The sequence below is a fragment of the Eschrichtius robustus genome, chromosome 12 (assembly GCF_028021215.1).
Source record: "Eschrichtius robustus isolate mEscRob2 chromosome 12, mEscRob2.pri, whole genome shotgun sequence".
Lineage (NCBI taxonomy): Eukaryota > Metazoa > Chordata > Mammalia > Artiodactyla > Eschrichtiidae > Eschrichtius > Eschrichtius robustus.
The window spans coordinates 27,852,260-27,880,051 of NC_090835.1; the positions used below are offsets into that span (position 1 = coordinate 27,852,260).

The following is a 27,792-nucleotide window of genomic DNA, read 5'->3' on the forward strand; positions in this document are numbered from 1 at the left end:
GGACATACTCAGGTTTTCACCATCAGCACCGGGCTCTCTACTCCATAAATAGAGCAAGAAAAAACACTTTTCAAACTCTGGTTCTCATCTGCGGCCACCTCTAAGGAAGACGGGAAGAAGGGAGAGAAGGGGGCCAAAACTAGGAGCTGGGAGTGAAAACAGACCAACAGGCAAGAGTCAGAGCCTTGTTTACAGGGGTGGGGAAATTCACGGAGATGTGAGAGGAAAGGTGGGAGAGAAGGAAACTGCAAAATTTGAAAGCTCATGGAGAGATACTCATCAACAGAACAGAAAGAAAAGAAGCAGAATAGAAATCGAAAGAAGAGAAAGCCCAAACAATCAGGGATAAGAAGACAAGCACACACACAGAATTCCTAGAAACTTCCTTACCAATCTCAGGATTGCTAAAGGCTTTTTTCATGCATGTGACACTTGGACAATCATGCTGGCACTGTGGAATGCCCTCTTGAGCGGGGGCTAAACGTGCAAGTCCATGAATTTGGGGAGAAATCAAGCATCATGAAAATCACCACTGGAAACTCTGTAAGGAGCCCATAATGGCAGCCTGGTACTGACTCTCAGTAAGGCTCGCAGCAGTTTCTCCACCAACCTTGGACCAGAACACTGCTTCTGCAGGGCAGCATGGGGGCAGCCGTTAGTTTGAGCTGTAACTGCAGTGACCCACAGAACGCAGAGTGCCTTTCACGGTCAGACACTTGCTTGGCCCAGGGGAGCCTTGCCCTGTGGGCGAGCAGAGCAGCAGGGCCAAATGCTCCTCTTGTACTGAGCTGGGGTCATGTACTCAGTTAGGGAAGTAGCATGTGGAAATGACTGAGGTTGTTAAAATTATATTTTTCTCTTCATATCAGCCTGCAATGAGGTTGTTCTTTTCTTAGTTTAAGTCTGTGGGTTCTTATGGTGTCACTTCACCATAAAAGTTTGAAGGACCTGGTAAAATAAAGTAGAGGCAACAGCCTCTTAATCCTTGTCTGAATTTTATGGGCTGAGCACCATATTAGGACATGGTTCCCGACCTACTTACCTACACAGACTTTTCCCACCATCAATCTACTTTTTTTAATTTACCAACTACTTCTTGAATCCGTCTACGCCAGGCACTGGTATATGCAGACAAATAAGAAAGAATGTAGGCAAAGAAAAAATATAGTAAACCAATATAAAATGTGAAAATGGAAGTAACAAGCATCATGGCAAATGTATTTACTATCCGTCCTTGGTGTGGGGGGGAAGGTAAAAGAAAAAGTAGTGAAAAAACACAAAAACACCCTCCAAATAGTTAAAACTCATAGGAGACCATGGCTTATTAACATATATCAGAAGCACCATCTAAGTCTTAAACTTTGATCATTTAGCTAGAAGCTAATGCTAGGAACAGCAAGATTATCTTGAAATGTTCTTAATGAATGCATTATCTTTTCATTCTACAAAAATGAAAGAGGGAGAAATAACTTTCGATGAAATCAAATGAGAACTGGCACAGTAGACAGTCATGGCTCTTCGGGAAGAAATAGAGAGACGCTATCTGTCTCGTAAAGATATTTTAGACAACTTTCGAGAAGTGGGCTAGGTACAAACACGTTGCTCTATTGATTATGCTAGATTAAATACATAGCTCTCTCCGGGGGTTAAGACAGATATGAACATTAAAACTGTTTTACGGGAAAGTTACTGTCCGTATGTAACAGGCCGCTTTAAATATTAACTTTCTAAATTCATATTTTGATATCCAAATGACAGTCTATTTTACAGATAAGTGACCTGTAAATTTCTACCAGAAAAAAATAAATATTCCTTCCTGGATTTATGTTCTAGAAGTACGAGGTTCAAGAAAAGACTTTGGCGAAGAAAAATAGGTGTTGCTTAAAAATTAATGATTTAATAAAAATGACTTTTTTGGCATCTAGGTATGAAAGTGAGATATGAAATGAATGACGGTAACAAAGACGGACTATGTGGCCCACAACATATGGGGTTTTTTTAAATTAAACTTTTAATCTTTCTGATAACTGTAGATCAACATGCAGTTGTAAGAAATAATACAGAGGTCCCGAGTCTCCTTTATCCAGTTTCCCCAAATGGTCACATCTTACAAAACTATAGTACAATGACATGTGTGTGTTTTTTTTGTTTTTTTGTTTTTTTGTTTTTAATTATTTATTTATTTATGGCTGTGTTGGGTCTTCGTTTCTGTGCGAGGGCTTCCTCTAGTTGCGGCAAGTGGGGGCCACTCTTCATCGCGGTGCGCGGGCCTCTCACTATCGCGGCCTCTCTTGTTGGCGGAGCACAGGCTCCAGACACGCAGGCTCAGTAGTTGTGGCTCACGGGCCCAGTTGCTCCGCGCCATGTGGGATCTTCCCAGACCAGGGCTCAAACCCGTGTCCCCTGCACTGGCAGGCAGACTCTCAACCACTGTGCCACCAGGGAAGCCCTGTTTTTCTAAACTGATATTATCCAGGTTGCCTATCAATACTACTCACTGCAGATATTATGAACTCCCACCTTTAATTCAGACACACAGCACCCTGCCCTGCATTTATACTGTGTTCAGCTCAATTTATATGTTCCGTGCATAACTGACAAAGCAAGTGAATCCTCATATTTCTCTAAAATACTGGAATATTTACGAACTCACTTGGTATTTTAAGAACTGCAGAATAAAGAAGATTCTAGGTTCATGCTTATTTAAAAAAAACAACAACGACACAGGTTGGTTTTCGCACCCAAGTTTCTAGACAAACATAAATTGAAACTCTTTGAAGAGAACGGAAAAACAATTCGATGTTCACATTTAAAATTGTATACAAATGGTTGGCACTTTTTAAAAATCACTCCTATAGAATCATGTTAGATTATTTATGAGATACTGGCCCGCCTAGTATGGTGTCATAAATTTTGTAGTCATAAGTACAGTTTGAGCAGTCACGAGGATTTATTTCTGCTTCTCAGAAAGCCATGCTTCTTCTGAAATTTCAGAGACAGATGCGTTCATATTTGGATGGCTGTGCTCCAAAGTCAGGCGCATGCACCCATAGACAGGCAACAACTTGGGGATCACTCTGGGAAGACAGCAGAGTGACAGAGATTGATAATCAGCTTCTGGAAGACCAAGGTCATGAATCAACTTGCACTGAGTGATCCCTACACTCATCTAAAACGTGCCATTGGAGATACCAAGTTGAAAGCTGTCACTGAAACGTGTTATCTTTGCAGAAGGCTGTCAAGCATTGCAAGTCAAGTAGGAAACCATATCAGAGAGCCCAGCGAATTGCCTTTGGCAGGCTTCCGGAACGTGGCACCAAGGTAGCACTCGACAGCAAGATCCGATTACCCCAGCGTGGCAAATCTTCCATCCACCACATTCAGATCGTCTGCAGAGTAATATTCCCATCACAGGTGTCCAAAGGACACTCACATTTGAAATATAAAGCAGGGCCACCGGTAGAGAAATTCTGAATGGTAACAACAAGCACACCATCTATACCGGGGGAGTAGAGAGGTGGGGGCGAAAAGGTGTGTACAGATAACATCACTGGTACACAAGTCTGTCCTGAGCAGCTGCTCAAATGGGTGAATCAAGGTACAGGAGAAGGTAGCTGCTATAAGGCCCAAAGAACTGTTTGTGGCGACATTATGAAAAAGAGCCCAAAGCTGGGAATAACTGTGCTGAGTGAGTGGGAAACAATTCTAAGAACAAATCAAGCCAACCCAAAGCAATCGGCCATGAATAATCTCAGACAAATGCTGGTTTGGAGAAAGAAAATGGATCCCCAAAGTTGTATGCGCAGCCATTTAGGTTAAAAAAAAAAAAAAAGGCAACTCAATGACCCACAACATGGATGGGACCAAAGGACAGATAATGAAGTCATTTTAGCTCAGCATGAGGGCTTCAGGCAGCCAAGGCTCCTGAAGGGATTACTAACAGTGGTTTGTAGTGACATCCTTGGCTACAAAGGGATCATTTCAAAGAGAGAGAGAGAGAGGGAGAGTTAGTTTTAATGGGTTGGGTTATAAGAGTTGAAAAATAAGATAAGAAAAATATCTTTAGCACCAACGGAATCCCAGGTAGCACTAGGCACAAATGTAATATAACACCTAGGGATTTATTTTCAGATCAAACAGTGGGGCACAGAAAGGCATTCCTGCTACTTCCATCAATGATCTATAACTGCTATTTGCATAATAGTGATTAAGAGGGAAGGAGCTTTTGCACTAGCAATGTTGAAAATGTGGTATTTCATATTTGTGGACCCCAAGTGACAGGTGAGGTAGGTAAAAGGAAGCAGGAGGATCAAATTGCTGGTCTGATACACAAAGGGATAAGACAATGTTCATCTGTATTCCAGTATAATAACTAATATTAACAAAGCAAATTCTCAAGGAAGATAAGGATTTTATTTTCATTTATGCATTTGGCACAGTGCTGTCCAATAGAACTTTCTATAATGATAGAATGTTCTCTATCTTTGCTGCCTGATATGATAGCCACTAGCCATATGTGGGTACTGAACACTTGAAATGTGGCTAGTACCAATACTACTCAAAGTGATCTATAGATTCAATGAGATCCTTATCAAAATTCCAATGGCATTTTTCACAGAAATAGTCAAAACAATCCTAAAATTCCTATGGAACCACAAAAGACCCTGAAAAACCAAAGCCATCCTTTGAAAGGAGAACAGAGCTGGAAGTGTTACACTTCCTGATTTCAAATTATACTACAAAGCTATGGTAATCAAGACAGTATGGAACTGGCACAAAGATAAACACATCAACCAGTGGAATAGAATCTAGAGCCCAGAAACAAACCCATGCATATTCGGTCAACTAATATTTGGCAAAGTAGGCAAGAATACTCAATGGGAAAAGGATAGTCTCGTCGATAAATGGTGTTGGAAAAATGCAACATCCATGTTCAAAGAATGAAGTTGGACCACTACCTTACATCCCTCAGAAAAATTAATTTGAAATGGATTAAAGACTTAAAATCTAAGACCTGAAACTATTAAACTCCTAGAAGAAAACATAGGGAAAAAGCTCCTTGGCATTGGCCATGGCAATGATAATTTGGATATGACACCAAAAGCACAAGCAACCAAAGTAAAAACAGATGAGACTCACCAAACTCAAAAGCTGGGCACCACAAAAGAAACAACCAATAAAATGAAATGGCAAAATGTTATACATCAATTATATCTTAATAAAGCTGGAAAAATAAATAGAGGTGACCCTCACCCACACCCCATAAAAATCCAAAGATCTCAATGTGGGTCTCCTCTGCTTTCAAACCCTGCAAACACACAACCTAAGAAAGCGGCAAACAAAATGATACGTGGCTAGTAAAACTGAGGGAGCGAATTTTAATCTTACTTACTTTTAATCAATTAAAACTTAAATTTGAATATAGCCACATATGGCTAGTGGCCACTATAGTAAAACAGATTTCTAAAAGTTCATGCTGTATCCTTTACATGGACTGACCCATTTAATCCTTATAACCCTATGAGACTGATACAATTTCATTATCCATATGTATATTTTAAAATTTTTATCCTATCATATTTAAAAAAAATTTTAAAGCACAAAGTGATTAGGTGGTTTGTCCCAAATCACACAGCTAGTAAAGTAAGTGGTCAGTTCTCAAACCAAGGGCCAATTCCAAAGCTCTCATTCAGCTATACATTCTCTGTAGCAACATACACTACTAAAGGAGCAACTCGTGGTTAAGGTAAAGACCAGAGACCCAGAAACATTTCATATTGTTCCACAGACAAGTAAAGAAGACACAGTCTACCTGTTTTCCCTGTGTTTTTCATCCAGGTTTTGTTGGAAGACTCATTGTCAAAGCCATCAAGTTGCAGGTCCTGGTACTCTTCACCGACACGTGCATGCTGGTCTGAAATGTCTATAGGCGACTGGTGACGGCCCTCACAGCTGACACTAGACGTGACCCAGTGCTCAGGACCGTAGGCACCTGTTAAAAGAAAACACGACTTCAATCCTCATGGTTCAAGGGTCAGGGATAAAATGAGTATGACACACGAAAGTCAAGCACTGCATCTCCCAAGGTTAACATTTCCTACATGTCCCCACCCTAAAGATGTCAGTGCATTGGAAGACTATCAATCCAAGCCATTTACTTGATAGGGCAAGAAAATTTGAGAAAAAAGTTACTTAAGATAGTTTTGCTTCTTGATTTGTAATCAAACATTTGCTAACTTTATTATCCATAATCAGATTAAGGGAGTTGAGCAGAAGGGCCGTCAGAGTTGTTCACATTTTTTAAAAATTTTAAAATAGTTTTCCTAAAATAAACAGAGCATTTATTCACAAGAAAACACCTTAATCAATTTAGTATGTTCTGCTATTGTGAACAGTACACTAAACACAACTTTCTTCTAGGTTCCTAGGAATTTTTGAACTGGAAAAGGAAAAGAATTAAAAATTAAAAGTAACACAACACTGGATGAGAGTCATTACAAATAATGTGGGCAATGAGGCAGGGTTTTCCTATGGCTAATTGTGAGATTTTTCAATTTAGCCAGTTTGAACACATGTATATTAAGGCACTCACTTCTCTTTCTCAATCCCTCACTCTCATAGGAAATGGGGGTATAAAGTTACCTTCAGACTAGAATCAGCATTCATATAAATAAAGACTTTTTGGGGAACATATGCTACAGAAAAAGAGGAAGAGAATGTAGCTATAACACATAACCCTAATGGACACCAATCAGGCATAGATAGAGAAAACACATTGCAACAACTGTGTCTCTGCCCTATTCAGAAATTATATATCTGGGGGTGATGTCTACTAAGTTGATAACAAGCTCTGAAATTTTTCTGCGCCCTACGTTTAACCTTCTTGACATGACAAAGCGGAAGTAGTCAGCTGGAAAAAACATCTTTTGCTAGAAAGATTAAGATAAACCTCTTTTTTGAGAATCAGATATAGAATAAGTCTAAACGGTATAATTTAAAAATTTTTTAATTTTATATTGGAGTATAGTTGATTTACCATGTTGCGTTAGTTTCAGGTGTACAGCAAGGTGATTCAGTTATACATATACATATAAGTATCTTTTTCAGATTGTTTTCCCATATGGGTTATTATAGAATATTGAGGAGAGTTCCCTGTGCTATACAGTAGGTCTTTGTTGATTATCTACTTTATATACAGTAGTGTGTGTAAACTGTATAATTTTTAGAAGATAAAATTTAGGCTTCCCCATCAATAAAGTTTAGTGTGTGTATAAACAAACATACACATATACTTGTATTCTTAGGTTCTTTTAGCTTTAAATTCCTTCACATATCAAATAAAAGAGGATGAATGGCCAAAGTGACTTTAGGAGACCAACCCATCCATGAACCCATATTTTTCTGCCTCACTCTATATACCTAGCCCTGTATGATGGAAGACACAAGGACACCTTAACATAGGTCTCCCTCCTACTAAGTCCACACCTGTGCCCAAACCTCCACCACACACTCCCTGGTCACAGATTTCCCCATCCCCCTAAGTCTGACACAGCTCACAGCTGATATAAACAGTGGTACCAAGAAAAAAGCGGCAACAACAGAAAATCTTTTCGGTCACAGTAATGGAAACTTCATGGCTGCAAGAGCAACTGATGAAGCGCCCCTAAAAATGATTCATATGCTTTGCTATCCGGCAAACGGCTCAGCCTCACTCTATGCCTGGGTCATTTTCCCTAATCCTTATCCCATGCAGTAAGATAAAAGAGACTATCAGAAAGAACATGTTCGCTGATTGGCAAAGATTTAGCAAAACCTCTGGGCACTTACCAAAATCACTTATAAGTGCCATAACACTTTCTAGCAAAAGTTAACATCGCCATTTCCTTTACTGTAGGACTCCAACTAAATTTGGAATTGTCAAGGGCTTTTCCCTCATGTCATTTCACCTCTTGGTCAAATCCCCTAAGACTGCATGAGATGAGTCATAAAGGAACAGAGTGTGCATTTGCATATATTTGAGCCAAACTTTACTTTCATCTTGCATCAATATATTTGAAGAAAAGAAGGAGGGGAAAGGGGACAGAAGGCTCCAATTATCCTGTCTGCTCTAAATTTTCTTACAGATGCCAAAAGCATCCACTGAAAAATGGAATAAAGTGCTTTGTTGACATATTTGATAGCTGACCATAATGTAAATTCTGGCTAGCTACAATTGGGCCTGTATGTTTGAATTATGGAAACTAAGGTTTTAATGTGTGTGTGTGTGTGTGTGTGTGTGTGTGTGTGTGTGTGTGTGTGTAATGCCTTTCAGAAACTCAGTACTACAACAAAATTGCACTCAATGGAAAAAAATGCATGGTAAAAATCAATCCAAACACATATGACTCCAAAGAAATAAGAATGCAAGCCATCATTTGTAAAAACACATAGACACCTGGTAGTTATCCTACTGATTCAAAAAAAATACTCTTTAAGCTCTGATAAGTACTTGCCGTTCATATTATTTCTCATAACCTGCCAGACATGGGTGAAATATAATTTAGCCCTCTATAAAAATATAATCAGGGTTCATACCAGTGAGATTCATTTATTCACTACAATCTGAAGATTTAAGCCGACTACATGCTTGCTTTCACACCTCTACCCAATATACGTTCAAGTGCAATTTTAATTGAAACTGATCTTCCACTTCAGATTTTAAATTAATTCTTCTTTGGAGAGCTTCATGCTCCAGACACCCTTGCCTTGCAAAAACCTCTATGTCATTAGTGGTGGAAATAGAACACTTTTTCTAAGCTTGCAGGTATTGATTACCTATTCTCACACTGAAGCACCACTGCCATTCCACACTGTATAAATCTCTTCAGTGTTAAGACACTTTATAAAGGACTGAGAATTATACCATTAATCATTTCCAGTTGCACAAGTCTCATAGCATTGAAAGCTTTGTTTTTCAGAACTTTGAATAAATGCCTTTAAGTTAAAAACATGACACTAAAAAAACACTGTGGTTAACTGAAACCTAGTTTTGAAGGAGGGAAAACAATCAGCAAGAAGCCTTCCTCTCTCAGGTCTGACAATATCCATCTAAACTAAGAAGAGAAAGTCATGTGCATTTTAGTGCCCTCTTAGCAACTCTTTCTTAGAATACTTGCATTTTGGCAACTGGACCCATTTTGACCAGCTCAGTAACTCTGACATGGCAACCTACTACGCAAGGCTACCCTCTCGAAAAGGGAGGCGTGGGGCTCAGGGGTAGAAACCACAGGGCAGTCTGTCTGCCAAGAGTAACTTCCCGTTCACCTGTTGAGAGTCTGGAAGGAATGAGACCTTTTTTTTTTAAGATTTATTTTATTATTTATTTATTTATTTTCTTCATTTTTGGCTGCATCGGGTCTTAGTTGTTGCACGCGGTATCTTCATTGAGGCATGCAGGATCTTTCGTTGTGGCACACGGGCTCACTAGTTGTGGCGCATGGGCTTAGTTGTCCCGAGGCATGTGGGATCTTAGTTCCCCGAACAGGGATCGAACCCGCATCCCCTGCATTGGAAGGCGGATTCTTAACCACTGGACCACCAGGGAAATCCCCAGGAATGAGATCTTGATGGAGACATACTGCCAACATATTAGTACCAAGGGAACTAGCACTGATTCTCTTTCAGTCTAGAATGAAAACTATTTTCTTTTTAATGCATTCAGTGAATGCATCTGAAATTCCTGGCTGAAGGAATTTCAAGGTCAAGGAATTCCTTGACCTCAGTGTAAAATATCCCCTTGTCAGGGAGGCTTCCGTGAGAGATGCACTGGGTTCTGTACTATCCCGGTTCTGAATAAAGGCTGGAAGAAAGAGGAAGACATATTTATGAAACTCACAGATGCCAAATAAAATCTAAGTTTTGTTAAGTGGGTTATATAATTTTTTAATATTTATTTATTTATTTGGTTGCGCTAGGTCTTAGTTGCGGCATGTGGGATCTAGTTCCCGGACCAGGTATTGAACCCGGGCCCCCTGCATTGGGAGTGCGGAGTCTTAACCACTGCGCCACCAGGGAAGTCCCAAGTGGGTTACATTTTAATATCCCGATTTTACTGGCTTTACTATTATATACTTGAGGGTAGGTGTATGGCCTAACAGACGAAGGAGATGGACACTGATTTACAGATAATGCTGGGGTTGTTCTCATATCCTCTTGACAAGAAAGAAATCTGTACAGAGCAATGCCAAAGGAAAAGAGAGGTGGCCTAAAGAAAGCACAGCAAGCTCGTGAATGATAGTTCATTATTTAAGGTTACATAACAACCTTATAAAGTTGGAGAAATTCACCTTAAAAAATTATCGTTAGGGAACAACATTATTAGCTTAAATTATGGCTCATTTGTGCATTAAAAGAACCCACTTCCACCTCCTTGGTGGACCATTAACAAGTCACTGTATTTTTCTCATTTTGAGATGCCACAATTCAGTAGACTATCACCAGGAAGACATATTCCTACAGTAGGGTGAATAAATCACACAACTGGAGATTAATTGCAACTGGCCTGTTTAAGGTAGACAATCTCCCACGTGAAAATAATGGCAAATACCGTAAATCTGGGCCCACATCTGAGATCCCGCTTGATGTTCAGTGTTTCTTTAAGGCCAATTTAACCCAAAGCACTTGGTTGCCATGCATCAATTCTGAACCAAAACTAAGTTATTGTGTTCAAAGGAAAATCAAATAAAAATCTGAGAGACACATCTCAATCTCTCGCCCCCCCACCTCCAGCAATATTACTTGAAAATCTAAGATGAGCAAATATAATTGGTTAGCAACAAGACTTTTCTATAGTTTAAGTAAATCATCTCACTTCAGTATAGTTCACTATTAATACCTGACCTGAGAAAAAGAGATAAAAGTGCTCTCTTTAGGGGGGCTTCCCTGGTGGTGCAGTGGTTAAGAATCCACCTGCCAATGCAGGGGACACGGGTTCGAGCCCTGGCCCGGGAAGATCCCACATGCCGTGGAGCAAATAAGCCCCTGCAGCACAACTACTGAGCCTGCGCTCTAGAGCCCGCAAACCACAACTACTGAGCCCGCGTGCCACAACTACGGAAGCCCACGCACCTAGAGCCGGTGCTCCGCAACGAGAAGCCACCGCAATGAGAAGTCTGTGCACCACAACGAAGAGTAGCCCCCGCTCGCTGCAACTAGAGAAAGCCCGCGCACAGCAACGAAGACCCAACACAGCCACACACAAAAAAAGTGCTATCTTTAGAGCATATAAATCATACTTTTGTCTAAAAGCAAGGAATTTCAAATGTCTATGATTTGTATTCCAAACAATGGTTTCTTTAAATACATAAGAGGTTCTTTGCAGAAAGCAAGCATACACCTTGAATTTATTTTACCATAATATATCCACATAATGGTTTCTATTCACTTATGAAAAGCCATTAAAAATAATGAATTCTGTCTAAATCTAATTAAACACAAAACTGATATACATGTTATGTGCTGCTTCTAGTCAAATATGCTTATTAATGCCTCCCTCAAGGAATTTATATTAAAAACATTACCTGGATCCAACGCGATTACCCTGCGTCTTGGTGTCTACTTTTAACCAACAGCAACAATCCAAAAATAAGTGTATTCATTTTTTAACCTAACATTATAATTAATGCTCTTTCTCCGAAATCTAAAACACATCTTAAACTATTCCATTTTTTAATTAAAAAGCATTATGGAACTTAACTTACAATTCTTTTGCATTTTGTACTCCTGGTAGCTAGTTACCTTTTGTGCGTTTATTGTTGTATATATGAAAAACGGGAAAAGTGCTTTTTAAAAAGCACTCATATTGCTGATCTCCACTGTTTTCATTTTATTCATGTATAGGTATGAATTTGTTTAGCGTTATTAACAGGAATTTTCAAATTTTTAAGCCAGTTAAGAAAACATAAATTTACCTTACAGATAATAAAGTAGTTCGGCAACTTTTTTGTTTTTAAATTTTAGGTATAAAAACTTCATTCCTCCATTTCACATCAATGATGTGTTTTAAGGTAACTATCAACATCTAACCACAATACAAGAAATAATATCAGACAGTAACCCCAGAAATGGGAACTACTTTACTCGTTTTTTAATACCAAGTGTTATTTAACTTCCCAGAACCTCTATTTTAGGACTAGACGTTTAAAATTAATTTCAAGTAAAGTGTGGAACAGCGTGAATCTCTACATTACAGGTCCCAGATTCTAATCCTTATCCTGAAGGTCTCTCTGAAGCCTATTTTACTGTTCTAAAAAGTGAGGGTATTACAAAGAATGGAGATGCCAATCATGGTTACCGGGGAGTTCTAAGCCACAGGCCCCCAGGCTGAGTAGAGGCTCATAAGGACTGACTGACTGACTGACTGACTGATTGACTGACTAGTGATGTCTGCACGGGTGTGTGAGATGACAGTAGAAAAGCATGCACCATGAGCATAAATGTAATTCACAGACGAGAGGATTCTAAAGGTCTTTCCAAGAAAACGGCTGTAACGCTGCAGGTTTGCACGCAGCTCGGATTAAAAACTGTTATCTTTCAAGCGGAATCCACCCACATCCAAACATGCAAGCAAACTTTTTACTACTGACTGGGATGGTTTATCCACTCAAAACCTAACTAATATTGTTTAAAGTTGGGCCAACTTTATTTCTGTTTCTTGTAAATACCACATAAAATTGCTTTAAAAAGGCATCTGAGCAATCAACAAAAAAGTCACAATTTTTACCGTCCAATGCCAAACATCTCAAGTGTTTATAAACTGTAGGTAAGTTGGTTCTGGACCTGAAGTCTTCAACCTTCAAGTCAATTACGTCTTCAAGCAATCAACACTCATCATATGACAAAGATCTTTTCTTTCAGAATTCTGACTGTCCCCATAAAATAATATAAACAATCATCCAGGGACTAAAAAGGTCACATGGCATAGTGGAAAGAGCACTGGGTAAGGAGACTAGCCACTCAAGTTCTAGTTCAAGGGTGGCAAATAAGCTTTAACTCACAATTTAGCTCCATATGATTGTATGATTACTTATGAATAAAGACAAGACCAATTACCAATGTCTGTCAAGAGTGCCAGAGGGGCCATGGTGACAGCCATGTCACGAATTTGCTCTTTTCATTCCACTTTCAACTCTAAAAAGTGGAGCTGAATGTGGCAGTGGTCAAGTCTTATAATGATTCAATTTCCTTTCACACAAATTATAAGATTATATTAGATCATTTTTAAAATTCCAAAGAGTTCTAAATACTACAAGAATACTTCCTGTAACACCTGGAAGAATCAAACAGGCATGTTACATTTTGTTGATATTCTAGCTAACATTCACCCTCACTGGATACATCCATGAGAGAAACCACAAGGATGTGGTGAGAATTAAGGAAATTATATACAGAGCACATCCACCAGCACTTGGCACGTACTAACAGTGCTCAATAAACATGATTATCTATACTTTCTTCTGGGAACCACAACCGAACCCTAAATTCTGGATGGTGTGACTCTGCTCCTGGCTCCAGAAATAGCACCTGATTCATTATCTGGCTGTTTAATCCCATCCTCCTTCACAGGAGATTGACTCAGGAAGGGGTGTTAATCCAGGACTAAGCCAATGAGCACAGGGGATTTCTCTGGTCAATGGGAATGGTTAGGTTGATACTATTCGAAAGCAGGCTCCAGACTTTTGTTCAGAGGCTGAAGGAAGAAACTACCCTCTTCCCTGAATGGGAATGAAGAAGAGGCAGGGAAAGGACTGACTTGGAACCAAGAGGGAATCAGCTGGACACCAAAGCTGACAAGGAAAAAGGTGTGTGCGGGGGGGTCGAGGGGGGTTAGGACCTGACCAAACAAATGCTGAAATTCAAATTTTATCTCTAGACTTCTGAATTTTAAGTGTCTTTGTACTCAAAACAGCTTGAGTAGGCTTTCTGCTATTTGTGACCAAAAAATATAGGTGATCATCAGAATGTTAGTTTGAAAATACCAACAGTTAAATCATTCAATGCTTTCTACATGCATCACTAAGACGAAAATGTCAAGTTACAAAGATAAAAATCAGGAACGCATACTGATGGCATATATAAGGATAACATCTACTGAGTCCCCTTCCTTCCTTTCCTCTTTCCCTAGAGGAGAGGATAGGCTTGGCTAAGGGTTTAAAGATCTCATTTAGACAAGAGGAGAGGGAACGGGCCCTGAAATCCCTGGCTGTAAATTTACACCCTTGGTAACACGGAGGTCACAGGACAGGAACCCCTGAAAGTCTCAGTGGGGACAGTGGCCTCTCACTGAAGTCTTCTGCCTCAGAAGCAAAAGCCACAACACAAGTTACTACACACGGAAGACTTGCCGAGGTGACAATGCAACATTCCCAAAGGTCAGAGTTGCATCTCCAGGAGGGAAACAAAACAGACAGGGTCTAGTTCAGTCTGGTTCAGACAATGCTGGGACTTCCTGTCTTTGAGTAGAAGGCCTTTCTCACACCATTGCTATTGTCAGTACCACGCCCCACAAAGGGCTGTGGAATATAATCTGCGTCAACTCAGGAGAAATCCCACTCACAAGGAGAAAAAAGGGAAAAATTCCCAGACAGTATTCAGGAGTTTGGTGTTTGCAAGGAATGAGAGGGTACAGACCAACCCCCTGACCTCAGGGCTGAGAGGAAAAGAACGAGAAATTTAAAACCGTTTTATGAGGCGCTCACTCAACAGCTGAGGGGCCTGGGGTGGAACGGGTGTGTGGGACTGGGAAGCACTTCAGAGGGTACAGGCAGGATGATTAACACCCTTCCTGCGACAACTATAAAAGGAGGAATGTATGCCCCAAAAGGTATTAACTATTAAATGCTATCTGGGGAAATGTCTAGACATAAAGCGCCACATTTATGAGGTAAAGCCAAAACAGCATGATGGATTCTGTGAATAGTTCGCTTTAACTTATACTTTTTTCTATTTCAATAAATTTACAGCGTGCAGAACTTCCAATAAAGGGGATCTATAAAGAAAATTGGAGAAATTAGCAGAAGCGACAGTGATAAAAAGAACACTAGCTCCCTTCATTTCATCAAATCAGAGGAGTCTCTGCTAACCTAGCTATTTAAAATAGTCCCCTCATCCAGGTTCTATTTCCTTGACCTCGTGCATTTCTTTCTAGTATCTGGTCCATGAGAAAATAAACTCCATGACGTCAGATACTTGCCTATTTGGTTCACGCGGTACACAGAAGGTACTCAATAGATAAATATTATCTGCTCAAAAGGGCTAGGATTAAGGTGAGGCACTCACCAAAAACTCAGTCATCAAAATAAATAATATCTCAGTGAAGTATTTTAAGGTTTAATGTAAACACAAAAACCTATGATGAGCAAAATATAAAAACTTAAACGATATTCAGTTAACAGTCCTGTGCAAAGTCATCCTGGAGTCTGAGGCAAAAGGAAAAACCAGCAATCACAAATATTGCACTAAAATATAATTCCTCTTGATTGCTGAGTTTTTTGACACCCTAGTCCCAGCCTACGATAAACGACTAAGTGACATTTAATAGTATACAGCCATAAAGTGATATCAATAAGGAAGGCATCATCCATTTGAAGGATATTCAACAATGTGCCAGGCATTGTGATGAAAGCTTCTTATATTTTATCTTCTTTGATCCTTTCAACAACTCGTGTCAAGTATATACTAGTTTCTCCATTTCTCAGATAAAGAAATTGAGGCTCAGAAGCTAGGAAACTTGCCTTCGCATAGTAAGTGACAGACCACTGAGTCAATTCCAGACCTACGGGACTAACCCATGCTATAAAACAAGAGTTTGCCAACTATAGCATGTGGGTTGCCCACAGCCCACCATGTGTTTTTGTAAATGAGGTTTTACTGGAACACAGACACACACATTCAAGTATGTATTACCTATGATTGTTTCCGTGCTGTAACTCCAGAGTTAAACAGTTGTAAAAGAAACCAAAAAAAAAAAAACAAACCTAAAATATTTACCATCTGGCCTTTTGTTTACAGTATGAAAGAACTGGTAATAATGTAAATATCCAACAGTAAGGACTTGCTAACTACTTCCACATCTAACGGTTCAAAAGTAGATAATCCTTCTCTCGGATATATTCCCAATAGTTCCAATATTTAAATATTTAAAATAAATAAGTAAAAGCGCAAGAAGCACTTGTGGGGAAATCTGAAGTAGGGGAAGCATTTTTTCATATCATGTAAAACCTCAACATCAGAAAGACTGATAAAATCAAATACATTAAATATTGAATTTTCTAATTGTAGAACACACCATAAGAAACATCAAAAGACAAATGATCTGCAAAAACATTTGCAATTCATACCACAGAAAGGAAAGTTCTTTAGTATACCAAGAGATTCTAGAAATCGATAAACCCAAAACCCCACATAAAAATGGTCAACAGATATAAACAAACAGTTCAAAAGAAAACGAAACACAAATGGCCCCTTGACACAGGAAAAGTTGCTGTGCCACACTAATAAGGAGAAACACAAACTAAAATTATATAGATGCATTCTTTCACCTACAAAATTTGTAAACACCAAGATGTTTGATTATACACTGTTAACAAAAATGTATTCAAATAAGCACCTTCATTTACACTACTGAGAAACTGAAACAGTCTTTATGGAAGAAAATTTGGTAGTAATATTAAAATTACAAATGGGCACTCCTTTGAGCCTGGTGTTAACTCTACAGATATACTTGCATTCACGCAAGGTTAAGGTTAGTCATGGTGGCATCAGCAGTTGTAACCAAAATTAGAAATGAGATAAATATCCATCACCAAAGGGCTAGTTAACTAAACTATGACAAGTCAATGCATTGGAACAGTGTGGAACTTGGGGGATAAGAAAGAAAGAAAGAAAAAGAAACCTCTTAAAAGCTGAAATGCTAAAACTTCCAAGTTGTATTTTTTAGTGAAAAACCTAACGTACATTATAATATGCTACCATTTGTGTTTACAAAGATGAGAAAATAAATGATGACATACATATATTTACTGTATGTACATAAAATACTTCTGGAAGCATATTTAAGAAAGCATAAGACTAGTAAATGAAAAGGAAATAACAACAGGAGATTTTTCACTACTTACTCCCTTATGCCCTTTGAAATTTGAACTATATTTATACATTACCTATTTAAAAGTTAAATTTAAAAGATCCACAGAAACTTAAAATGGAGGAAGGAGTATCTGATAGCATTCAATGGGAAAAAGCTAGCTGCAGAGCAAATACTACGGAATTACGTCATATCTTGTAAAGAAAAAAATTAAATAAAATTAAAACCAGTTACAAAAAAACCACAAAGATTACGAAGAAGCTTGCTAAACTGTAAATGGTGGTTACCTCTGGGGCGGGAGTCAAAAGATGCCAGTACGTTAACACCTGTGGAGGGTTGAAATGAACACACAAGCAGCGAACATCAAATAAATTACTTAAACATGAAAAAAAAAAAGATGCTAATATGATCTAGAAAGCTATCTATTTTGCGAATACATGTAGTGCTTCTGTAATTAACAACAAAATTTTTTTTTTTAATTTTGGACACATACCTCTGAGATCTTGACCTACGAACATTCTTGAGGGACTCTGGAAGTCCTGAGTTCTTAATACATTATGGCATCACTCTAACAGGGGTCACTGCCCCAGCAGGGTGAAAGTTTGTTCTTTGGGGCAAAATACATTACTATTTTCATCTTTAAAGCACAGACATACACAGAGTACGTAATCAGAAAGGACAGTCTATCTATGATATTAAAATTTCAAGGGCTGGGGGGTGATCAGGAGAAAATATCTAAAAAGGCTCCTTAGGGAGCGGGTGATAAGAGAAAATAAGGTTGAGAAGAAAAGCATTATGGAATTCTATAGGCAAAACAGATCCTCCCGTCTTTTTCATGTGACTGTTAAGTCAGATCCACATTAAAGCAGAAATTCTGTTTTAACCTAAAAATGAGACAACTATAAAAAGAGCCAATACTACTGAGAAGTCATTATGTTCCTCACTGTGATTTTATGTCATATCCCATAGGAAAACCGTATAACCTACCAATATACCCATTATTACAAGGGGAAAACTGAGACTCGCTTACTTGGAATGCAAGCACTGACACTGTGATTTGAAGCAAAGTCTGTACAACTCTTCCATTTGGCTGCACTGCCTATTGCTTCTCTACTACATCCTATTTAATTTTCACCCATCATTCCTGCCTCTCAGGAGCTGGGGAGATCCTGATTTTGTCATCTAATTTCAGACCTAGGCCTCCCGGCAATATGCCATTCGCAACTTTAATAAGTCCATCTCCTTTGTCAAGTTGATGATAAAAATGCTCAAAAGGCCAGGGCCCAAGATAGAACTCTCCATCATTACAGTGGTACATTATCCAGAATTCCCTGGGAAGTTTTTCAATCTACCACAAATACTCACTTCTCCATCTTAACTCTGAGAATATCAAGAGATGGCCTGTCAAGGCTTCTCTCTGAAATCCAGATATCTGTGTTGGTTGTGCTTGAAAATCCTGCAATGTTTTGGATACACCGCAGAGCTTTAAAAAAGGAGCCAACAAGGAACTTCCCTGCAGAATATCAGAACATAGTGCGTTCAGGGTAGGACATACTCTAATTTCCTCGCCCTTGTTACCCACAGCGGGAAGAGCAGGCACTGGGGATAACTAAGGGGTGCATAGTATAAATGGGGCACACAAGGGGAATATAAGAAAGAGCAAATCGGCGAAACGAAAAAATGGCCAGCCTTCTTGTTTTTCATTCTGTCCAAGATTTGTGATCAAAATAAGAAGTCTGATGGACATCTTCATAAACTTTAGGAATCACTATTATATTTTTAGGGACTAAACATGGGAAAGAAACAAATGCAATTGTAAGAGTTACAGATGGGATCTATTTATACTGACAGCAAAGAAAGCGGTCACTGTGAAAAACAAAATCATGATGAAAAATACCAGGGATTTCATTTACACTTTCATTTCAGGATTTAAGTGGCAGGATGTAGCAGCCCACTGATGTCCATGAATGATGGAAACAGTGGTTCCTAAATGCTGGACCAAAGACCAGTGCTGGACTTGATGACTAGAAAACTTCATTAAAGATAAAACCCATATTCCTGAGCTCCCATATCAGCACCTTCAAAAGTGGGATCAAGGAAACTGTTTTGAGAACAATGAAAACAGCCACTAACAGTACTAAGAGCTGATACTGCTGCTAAAGACATTGTGCTTTACAAGAATCATCTCACCTAATTCTGAAATCAACTGTAAGGAATAAACTTCACTATTATCCCTATTATCCTCATTATACATTATGAGGCAGGTCAGAGGGTAATCTGCTCAAGACCACTCCCCTAGTAAGCAGCTTTTAACCTCCACTTCACACGGATTCTTTACATATTAACATTTACCGGCCACTGACAAGGGATCAACGTCCATGGATTATCTTATTTGCTCCTGACAATACTATCCCCATTTTATGGATGAAGATACTACACCTAGAAAGGTTAATTTATTTGGTATTTAGATCCATCCATTAAGCAAGTAGTGGAGCCAGGATTCAAACTTAGACAGCTCCAGAGTCCCCTCTTTAAATATCCTGCTATAGTAATATTAGAATGGGTGGAAACTTCTGGGCAGTTCTGATGGTAGCCAAATCTGGAGGTCAATTTCAACTTAGATTGTGTGTCTAGTTCCAAAAATCTCCTCCACAAAGGACTGAGTCTCTCAACCAAGGCCCTAGGTTGGGGAGAATAGCGTTCTGGTAGCTTTGACCTTGGCTCTTCATCATCAGCAAAGAGAATGTTATTATCAAAGTACTAACATTTTCAATAAAACCATGTGTTTGTAGGTGGGGCCCAAAGCTAAGCAGGCTGATAGGAAAATGAAGTGAGTAAGCAACTGCTGTTGTCTAAATACAGCCATTCACAGAAAGACAGAACGTCCCAGACTTACCCTACTGAACTTGAGAAGACTAATGCCGAGAACACTGCGTGATTATGATGGAGGAAAAACTGATGGAAAAATTACATGAATATCTAAATAAAAATCACACACCTTTGTATACTAAAGAGGGTCTACCCTATTTAAGGTAATAAAAGATTTTTTAAACATTATCAACTCACTTTAAAGAACTCACATTAAGAACAGTATCAACTCACTTTAAAGAACACTTTTAAAGGCATCAGAGCAGGTAACTGCAGTAAATATGTTCATGAAATGAAAAAACTTTGGCTTAAGGTGTGGCTGTGTAGTGTTGGTCCTATAATTCTTCAACTAGGCGATTAAGTATCACTAATACCATGAGAAAAAAACTATTCCTGACTACACTAATACCATGAGAAAAAAATACCATGAGAAAAAAAATAATACCATGAGAAAAAAAAATATTCCTGACTACATTCGAGCTACATTATTAAGAAGACAGAGCACCATTTGACAGTTACTTTGGGGACTTCTATACGGATGGAATGCTTAATGAAAAAATGGAGGAGAAACTAATTATTTTTTCAGACAATATAATAAAGAGTTGTATTTGGCAAGATGCATAAGAAACAGAATTAATAAGAAACTGAAGTTAGGATCCACAGCTTGTGACAGGAGACAGAAGCAGGAGACAGAACATGAGTTTTTTCCTTCTGGATTCTAGAACTCCAACCCTTAATGATGCAAGCTTAAGTCAAGTCCTGGCCACCATATTGATGGACTTACCAGGAATTTTTCAGTTCAGGAGCTTACATCCCAGAAACAGTGTTTAGTGATTTCCAAAACAGTAGGATCCTGGTTGTGAAAAACAAGCTCTCTAATTAGCAGATTAGAAGTCCCTTCCTTGCAGATAAAACTGCTAATGCAGACAAAGCCTTAATACAAAATAATCATTTTCAGAAGATGCTGGACAGAGGAGGAAACGTGCTGTAATCAGCTTTCATTCTTTTTGCAGTCTTTGTACTCAACTGTGGGACCACTTTTAGGGGGAATTTAGACCTTTCAAGTGTCTAGGCAAAAGAGGTTGTTTTCATTTATTAGCATTAAATTTTCTCCCCAACTCCCTCCAAAAACACCTAAATCAGAAAAATAAGGGGAAAAAACTTTCAGAAAGGACAGATGTTTCTTTAAGCAGCAGACTCTTAACCATGTTTACCGGGTCACACGACCAAACCTCTAAACCACTGTGGTTCGAAGCATCACTCAAGGTATCGTACTTAATATTTCATTCTGTATGTGCTTTGCAATAGGTCTAACTAGGGCTGTTCCCACTCTTTGGTGGAGATCCCAAAGAGAAGTAAATTGCAAGATAGCAAGTGAAAGCAAACAAACTACTCCACTGGCTCTTCATACTCTATCAAAGACACTAGTGAATAAAACTTAATACCCACATTGCTCTTGCCTGAAGTTCTCATTAGTCCAAAAGGTCCTGAACCCCAATGGGCAGGCGTGCTCCTTCTGAGTCTGGGGTTGCATAAAGGAATCGCCAGTAACCTCCACCTGACACTTCCCTGCAAGCCTGGAAGGCTGCTGTTCTGAAAGGGGTATTGATTCCAACCCCTCATGAGATGCTCAGGCAAAAGCTGCAGGACCTTGGGGACATCTGATCACAAAACCCTTGTCTTGAAGCCATCTCAGATGTTCCAGGTACAAACCTGAAGTTCCAGATCTTTCTTCTATCCTGAACTTGGTACAGTATGGTCTGTACCATCTTACAGGCATCCTTCAACGCTCAGGGTGAAAACCTTGGTGTCATATCTCATTCCTTCTTTATCTTATTCCCCAGATTCAGCAGCAAATTCTAGCCTGTACCTTCACAACAGATCCAGAATCTGACTACTTCTTCCCCATTTCCACCTGCTACCACTCTGGTCATCACCTCTCCTAGAGATTGCTGTACCTGTCTCCTACCCTGACTCACTGACCCACCTTCCCCTCCTTCAGTCTAATATCAACACAGCAGCCAGTGATCTTATTAAAACATAAGTCAGATCACGTCACTCACTTGCTTAAAACCCTTCAACAGCACCCTTCGACATTCAGAGGAAAAGCCAAAGACCGGGAAAATAGTCTACAAGGCTCAACACATCTGCTCCAACCCCCCCGCCCCGGCCCCCAATTACCTCCCTGTTCACAGATCCTACTTCTCTCCGCATTGATCCCTCTATGTAAGCCACATGGGCCACCTGGCTATCCCTTGAACATGTCAAGCATTTTCCTGTTGTCCTATCTAGGGTAACAAGTAAAGCCTCACCTCCCTGAGATCGGTACTCACATGTCAGTTTTTCAACGCCCTGCTCTGCCACTCAAATTGCGCCCTTCACCCCAATGTGCTTTCTTCCTCATTTTACTTTTTCCTCCATAGCACTCACCTTCCAATATTTTAACATACTTATTTTGTTTGATTTACTGTCTCTTGTCTACTCACTGTTTCCAGTGAAATGTGAACCCTGTAAGGACAGGGATACACCCGTTAGGTGCACTGCTATATATACACAGATCAGTAAATATTCTAAGAAATATAAACAACAATGGTCTTAGTTTAAAATAGAGAGCGTTTTTAAACAACTTCATTGAGGTATAACAGATATGCTTACATTCAACTATTTCAAGTATAGAATTCAATGATTTTTTTAGTAAATTTATAGAGCTGTACAACCAACACCACAGTCCAGTTTCAGACCACTTCCATTACATCAAATGATCTGGAGAGGAATTTTTAACTGGAAATCTACGTTACATCTCCTCCCTTGTCATACAATGCAGTCAAACTTCTAGAAACATGGTTTATGAAGTAACTTGTTCATGCACTACTGGTACTCAACAATCTACAATTTCCTTTCGTCTCAAAATGCAAAAAAATTTTTTTTAGTTCATACACAGTACCCAGCACACTGAAATCAATGGAAATAAGATGAGTAGAATTTGAATCCTGGTCTTTAACCAGAAACATGGATAACATACACAGGGAATCAAGTTACCAATATTAATTTCCTAACATTACCTCTACCAAATGGGAAAAAGATTTTCGCCACTGAATGGCTGGATAGAGTCCCGATGGAATCAGGTTCCTCAACTGTCTTTTGCTTGGATATGGCCAGCTATGTCCTTCTATGATTGGGAGCCTACAGTTAGCAACCTTCACTTTTGGAAACCAAGGGCTCCTTGAAACTACCATTCACTAATATTCAAGCCACCTTGACAGTTTAGTGAACTAATGACAGGACAGAAAATAAATAAAAAGTTAATCATTACGGCACTGTTAACCTTAGGGTTTTAGAATATTTCAGGAGATTTAGCATAAGTGGCAGGTATAGCTGCCCATACTTGTGCTAACTTGGCTCAAGTTCCTTTACTGAGTGTTTTCTTCCTAACCTGCCATCATGGTCTGACCAAGTTCAAAGCCAAGAATTAAATATGACTTTAAGATGCAGATTCTGACACTAGAATTTTCAGGGAGAGTTCAGAATAAATTCTGAACATCTACCTTAAAAAAAAAAAATCACAACTGAGACACCACTACTAATCTACCTTTATTAATTATGTCAAGCAACTCCTTCTAATCCCAAAGGTGTTTTTTCCCTTGCATATTTATGGATAATTTGTTACACATTAACAACTAAAATTTCCAAGCAAAACACATTGGGTGTCTGTCTTTTCAAGTATTACTTATTATTCGAAGCAGACGAAGCTATTAAATTAGCTTCAAAAAAGTAGCAAACATTAACACCAAATATGAAAATAAGGCAACTGTGTTTTCTTCAGGCCTCTTTAAACAGAGATGTTTCTCTCTGTTTGCTGCATTTCTTCGTTGGTAATTTTTTAAAACAAGGAAAACTCCTTCAGTATGGTCTTCTCCCTAACTCTAAAGCACAGACAGAAGTCAAGAGGTTACAAAGGAGTTCAAATCATTCTTTCCTTTTCCTTATGGGAGATAGAGTTTCTCAACACCACCCCCAAAGTCACCCAGATACCCTATGCTAGTGAATCAAATTAACTTGAATTGACATTCTAAACACATGCAACTGGGAGATATACCTCGCACAGTTTAAAAAAAAAAGGGTGGCAATTCAGCATTTCATTAACTTGCTTAAGAAATTTACAACTAAAGTCAAATGAACAATTATCCACGCTAAAAATAAATGTCAGGAATCTATCTATGGCCAGAGATAGATAAGCCTCAAAAGTATGCCATGCTTACTTTGAAATATAATCTCAAAAACAACCTCACTGGTTTCATATTAATTTGCACACCCATGTAAATAAATCTATCCTACATATATAACAGAGAAGGCACATAGGAAAGCTCCATCTCCCAACTGCAGCTTTCAAAGGAGAAAAATGTTATCTCTCCTCCCCCATCACAGCCATGAGGCATGCTGGGCCAGGTGCTTTGCTCCCCAGGTTGGCCATGTGCACATAGAAGATGCCACACGTTTCGTCCTGAATGGCCAGATGTGCTCACCAGGGTCCACAAAGCACATGCAAGATGGAGGAAATGAAGGACACTGAGTCTGCAGTGTATTCGTGAAAAAATCATTCTAAACGCTGTAGTTTGCAAAGCCCAGGCTCACCTCACTGTATTCCCCGACCACCTTCCCCTAGCCAATTTACCCACGTCCTGCCCCTCTAAATGAAGCCTTCCCCATCTCTTCAATCCTTTTTCTGAGGAAGATAACTTGAATCACACAGTTCAGTACTGGACTCCTGTATGCCCAACTTTTATTTTTTATTTCATGTATTTAATTAAAATTCCCCAAGAAGAATAATTAATTCACTCACAACACATTGATAATTATTTACTGTCCCCATTACGCATTCATTGATGCAAATATCCATTCAAGGTGGGTTTTTTTTTTTTTTTTTTTTTTTTCCCAGGGCTCATTTTTACTGAGCTCTGCATCCAGGGTACACGGAACTCTGTGGAGGGACAAGGTTCTCTGCCCTAATGGCAAACACATTCTTGTGCCTATAACTACTGCCATAGTAGTTATACTATGTGGCTGCCGACCACAAATGAACCATTCACTGAACCAGGCAACTGGTCTGTAATATTTCGTTTTACTCCTCATCTCGTCCTGTGTCAAATACAGTATTACACTCCCATTATATAGATGTGGAAACTGACATACGAAGAAGTTAAGTCACATGGAGTGGGAGTACAAATTCTGGTGAATCTATAACGTATTGTACCCTTAGTTTTAATCATACATGACATCTACTTTTCAATAAAATGTGTGGAGAACAGACACCAAGTCTCAGAAGAACTTAAGGGTTTAAAAGAGGGTTGGTTATGAGACTAATTACCCTACAAATGTTCTTTAAAGTGGATTAATTTTGTGACCGTACATTTGCTTTGTATAATCCCCTGAAATAGCACCATCGATCCCAGGAAGTACCACCACATCATCATCCTTCACCCGGTCCTCCCTCACCTCCCATTCAACAGGTAAGGAAAGTAACGTTGAGAGGGCTTAAATGAACAGCCCAAAGGCAACTCAAAAATGGTAGCACCTTGATTTTACCATGTTCAGGATCTTTATCGAACAGATATTCTCACACAAGAAACTACCACTGATTAGAGTATAAGGGTAGACATACCCTCAGACAATGCCAGAGGTACCACAATGTAGCACAAATATTTTGGAGAGAATTCTCACAATATGTATTTAATACTTTAACAGTTTTCACATTTAAACCAAGTGGGTCTATATGTGGGAATCTAAGAACCTAAGAAAACCCAATTTAGTAAAGGAAGAGGTTATGCACACAGATAGGCTTCATATTCTGACTCTTAAGGTCAAAAAGGAAGAACAAACTTCCTGTCCCAACAATGAGAGGCTGTACTCACTCGGTGGAATATAACATAGCTCTGAAACATAGCTGGGAAGACCATTCAACAAGGGAAATGATTATGAAAAGCAGAAGAAAACGAATATGAAGTTAAATACCCACCATGATTATCCTAAAAACTACAACTGTTTGATAAAGTAACATTTTTTTTACATTTAACGGTTCAGGACATTTTATTAGCTAAATGTAGTACTTGCTTAGGAGCAAAATGGCATCAACCATTTAGCTTTGTGCCAGAAACAATTATTTCATGGAAGAATAAGGTGTCATTGTAGCAGAATTTCTCCTCATTCAAGTTCAACTTAACAAGGCACCCTTGATACATTAACATATATATTCGCAACAGAAGATCATGATATTATATCGAACGTTAGTCATATAGCATTTTTATTATTTGAAATACTTCTTTGACATGCTCACTAGAGAAAAATCTAAAAGCCATTTTTATATATACAAATACATATGTATTTGCAAAACACACACCTTTTGTTTATGTAAACATCTTTCAAAACATCCATTGACTTTTACCCAAGAAATCCACTTCAAAGAATATTTTCCCACAACATTAGTCAGACATAAACATGGCTCTCTTAACCTATATGGAAAGCATTTGTTTAAATTAATGAAATTTATAACCAGTGTTTGGCAGCAGTCACGTGCCCTAAATCTGGGAGAATGCCACTCGTTTCTGATCAGAAGGTCATGATTATCAATTATAATATCATTAGTCCTTTTTTGCTTTTAAATTACATACCTTCCCTTCCCAGTAAGGGAATGAATTTAGACATCTAAAATGCAGCTTGGGGTTTTGATGCATTACTAACATTTGAAGTGAGGCTTGAGACCATTCCTACGGTGGGTTAATATTTCTTACCACTTCTGACAAGCAGAGCGAAGGTCAGGGAGTTGAAAAAGCTGAGAAGAATTAAAGGTCTTACTGATAAAATGAGTAATAATAAAATTTTTCTAACGGAGATTTTTAACACTCCATTCTGCCTAGTTTGTTAAAAAGGCTTTACAGTTCAGTGTGAGAAATCAAATCACAGACAGTGTGAGAAATCAAATCAGAAGTCCCCAGTGACAGCCCCATTTCCCCATCAGTAATGTGGATACAAGGTCAGCCGAGGACACCTGTGGCAGGCCTGTGTCTGGTGTCCTCATGGCCCAGATCAGGCCTGGGCTCTGGGTCACATGTGAAAATTACAACAGAAGGGACACTTCTTCAAGGAATTCTTCCTTGGCCCCCTATTCAAGGTCAGTTTACTTTGGCATAAGCTGCAGAAAACCACGCTGCTTTCCTTTGGGACCACCTATCTTAGTTTCATTCATTCTCTTGAAGGAACTTAAGCCTATGTTGTTCGTAACAACTACGTCCCACCAGCCCGACTGTAAGTGTCATGGCAGCCCTCACAGATAGCTAGGACAGACCTTTGCCCATGGACCTCCCCAAGGTCACCTAAATAAACATACAAGCTAAGTAAAAGCAAAGGGATTGCTATACCATAGTTGCTGCAAGACAAACCCCTGCTAGCATCAACTCCCACCTGGGCTGTAGTGGCTGAATCTTATATAGAAATTCTAGAGCCACCTCTCCATTTTGCACCCCATTATTTTCAGAGAGGATAGAGAAAGTATCTGGTACATCACAGGCACTCGAAAACTTTTTCTTGAGTGAAAAAAGTGAGAAACAGGACTTCCCTGGTGGCACAGTGGATAGGACTCTGTGTTCCCAATGCAGGGGGCCCGGGTTCGATCCCTGGTCAGGGAACTAGATTCCACATGCATGCCGCAACTAAGGAGCCAGCGAGCCGTGACTAAGGAGCCCACATGCTGCAACTAAGGAGCCCGCCTGCCACAACTAAGACCCCACGCAACCAAATAAATAAATATATGT

The 27,792-nt window shown here is 39.1% G+C and overlaps 1 protein-coding gene across 3 annotated transcripts in view; it reads right to left on the reverse strand.

The window, feature by feature from the left end:
* PTPRG (protein tyrosine phosphatase receptor type G) overlaps positions 1–27,792 on the reverse strand; it is a 723,417-nt gene that overhangs the window by 300,370 nt on the left and 395,255 nt on the right. For all 3 annotated transcript variants that reach the window (XM_068557227.1, XM_068557228.1, XM_068557226.1), the window contains exon 3: positions 5,813–5,992. In XM_068557227.1, coding sequence (XP_068413328.1) covers positions 5,813–5,992 — 180 coding nt within the window. The remainder of the gene's footprint in view (positions 1–5,812; positions 5,993–27,792) is intronic.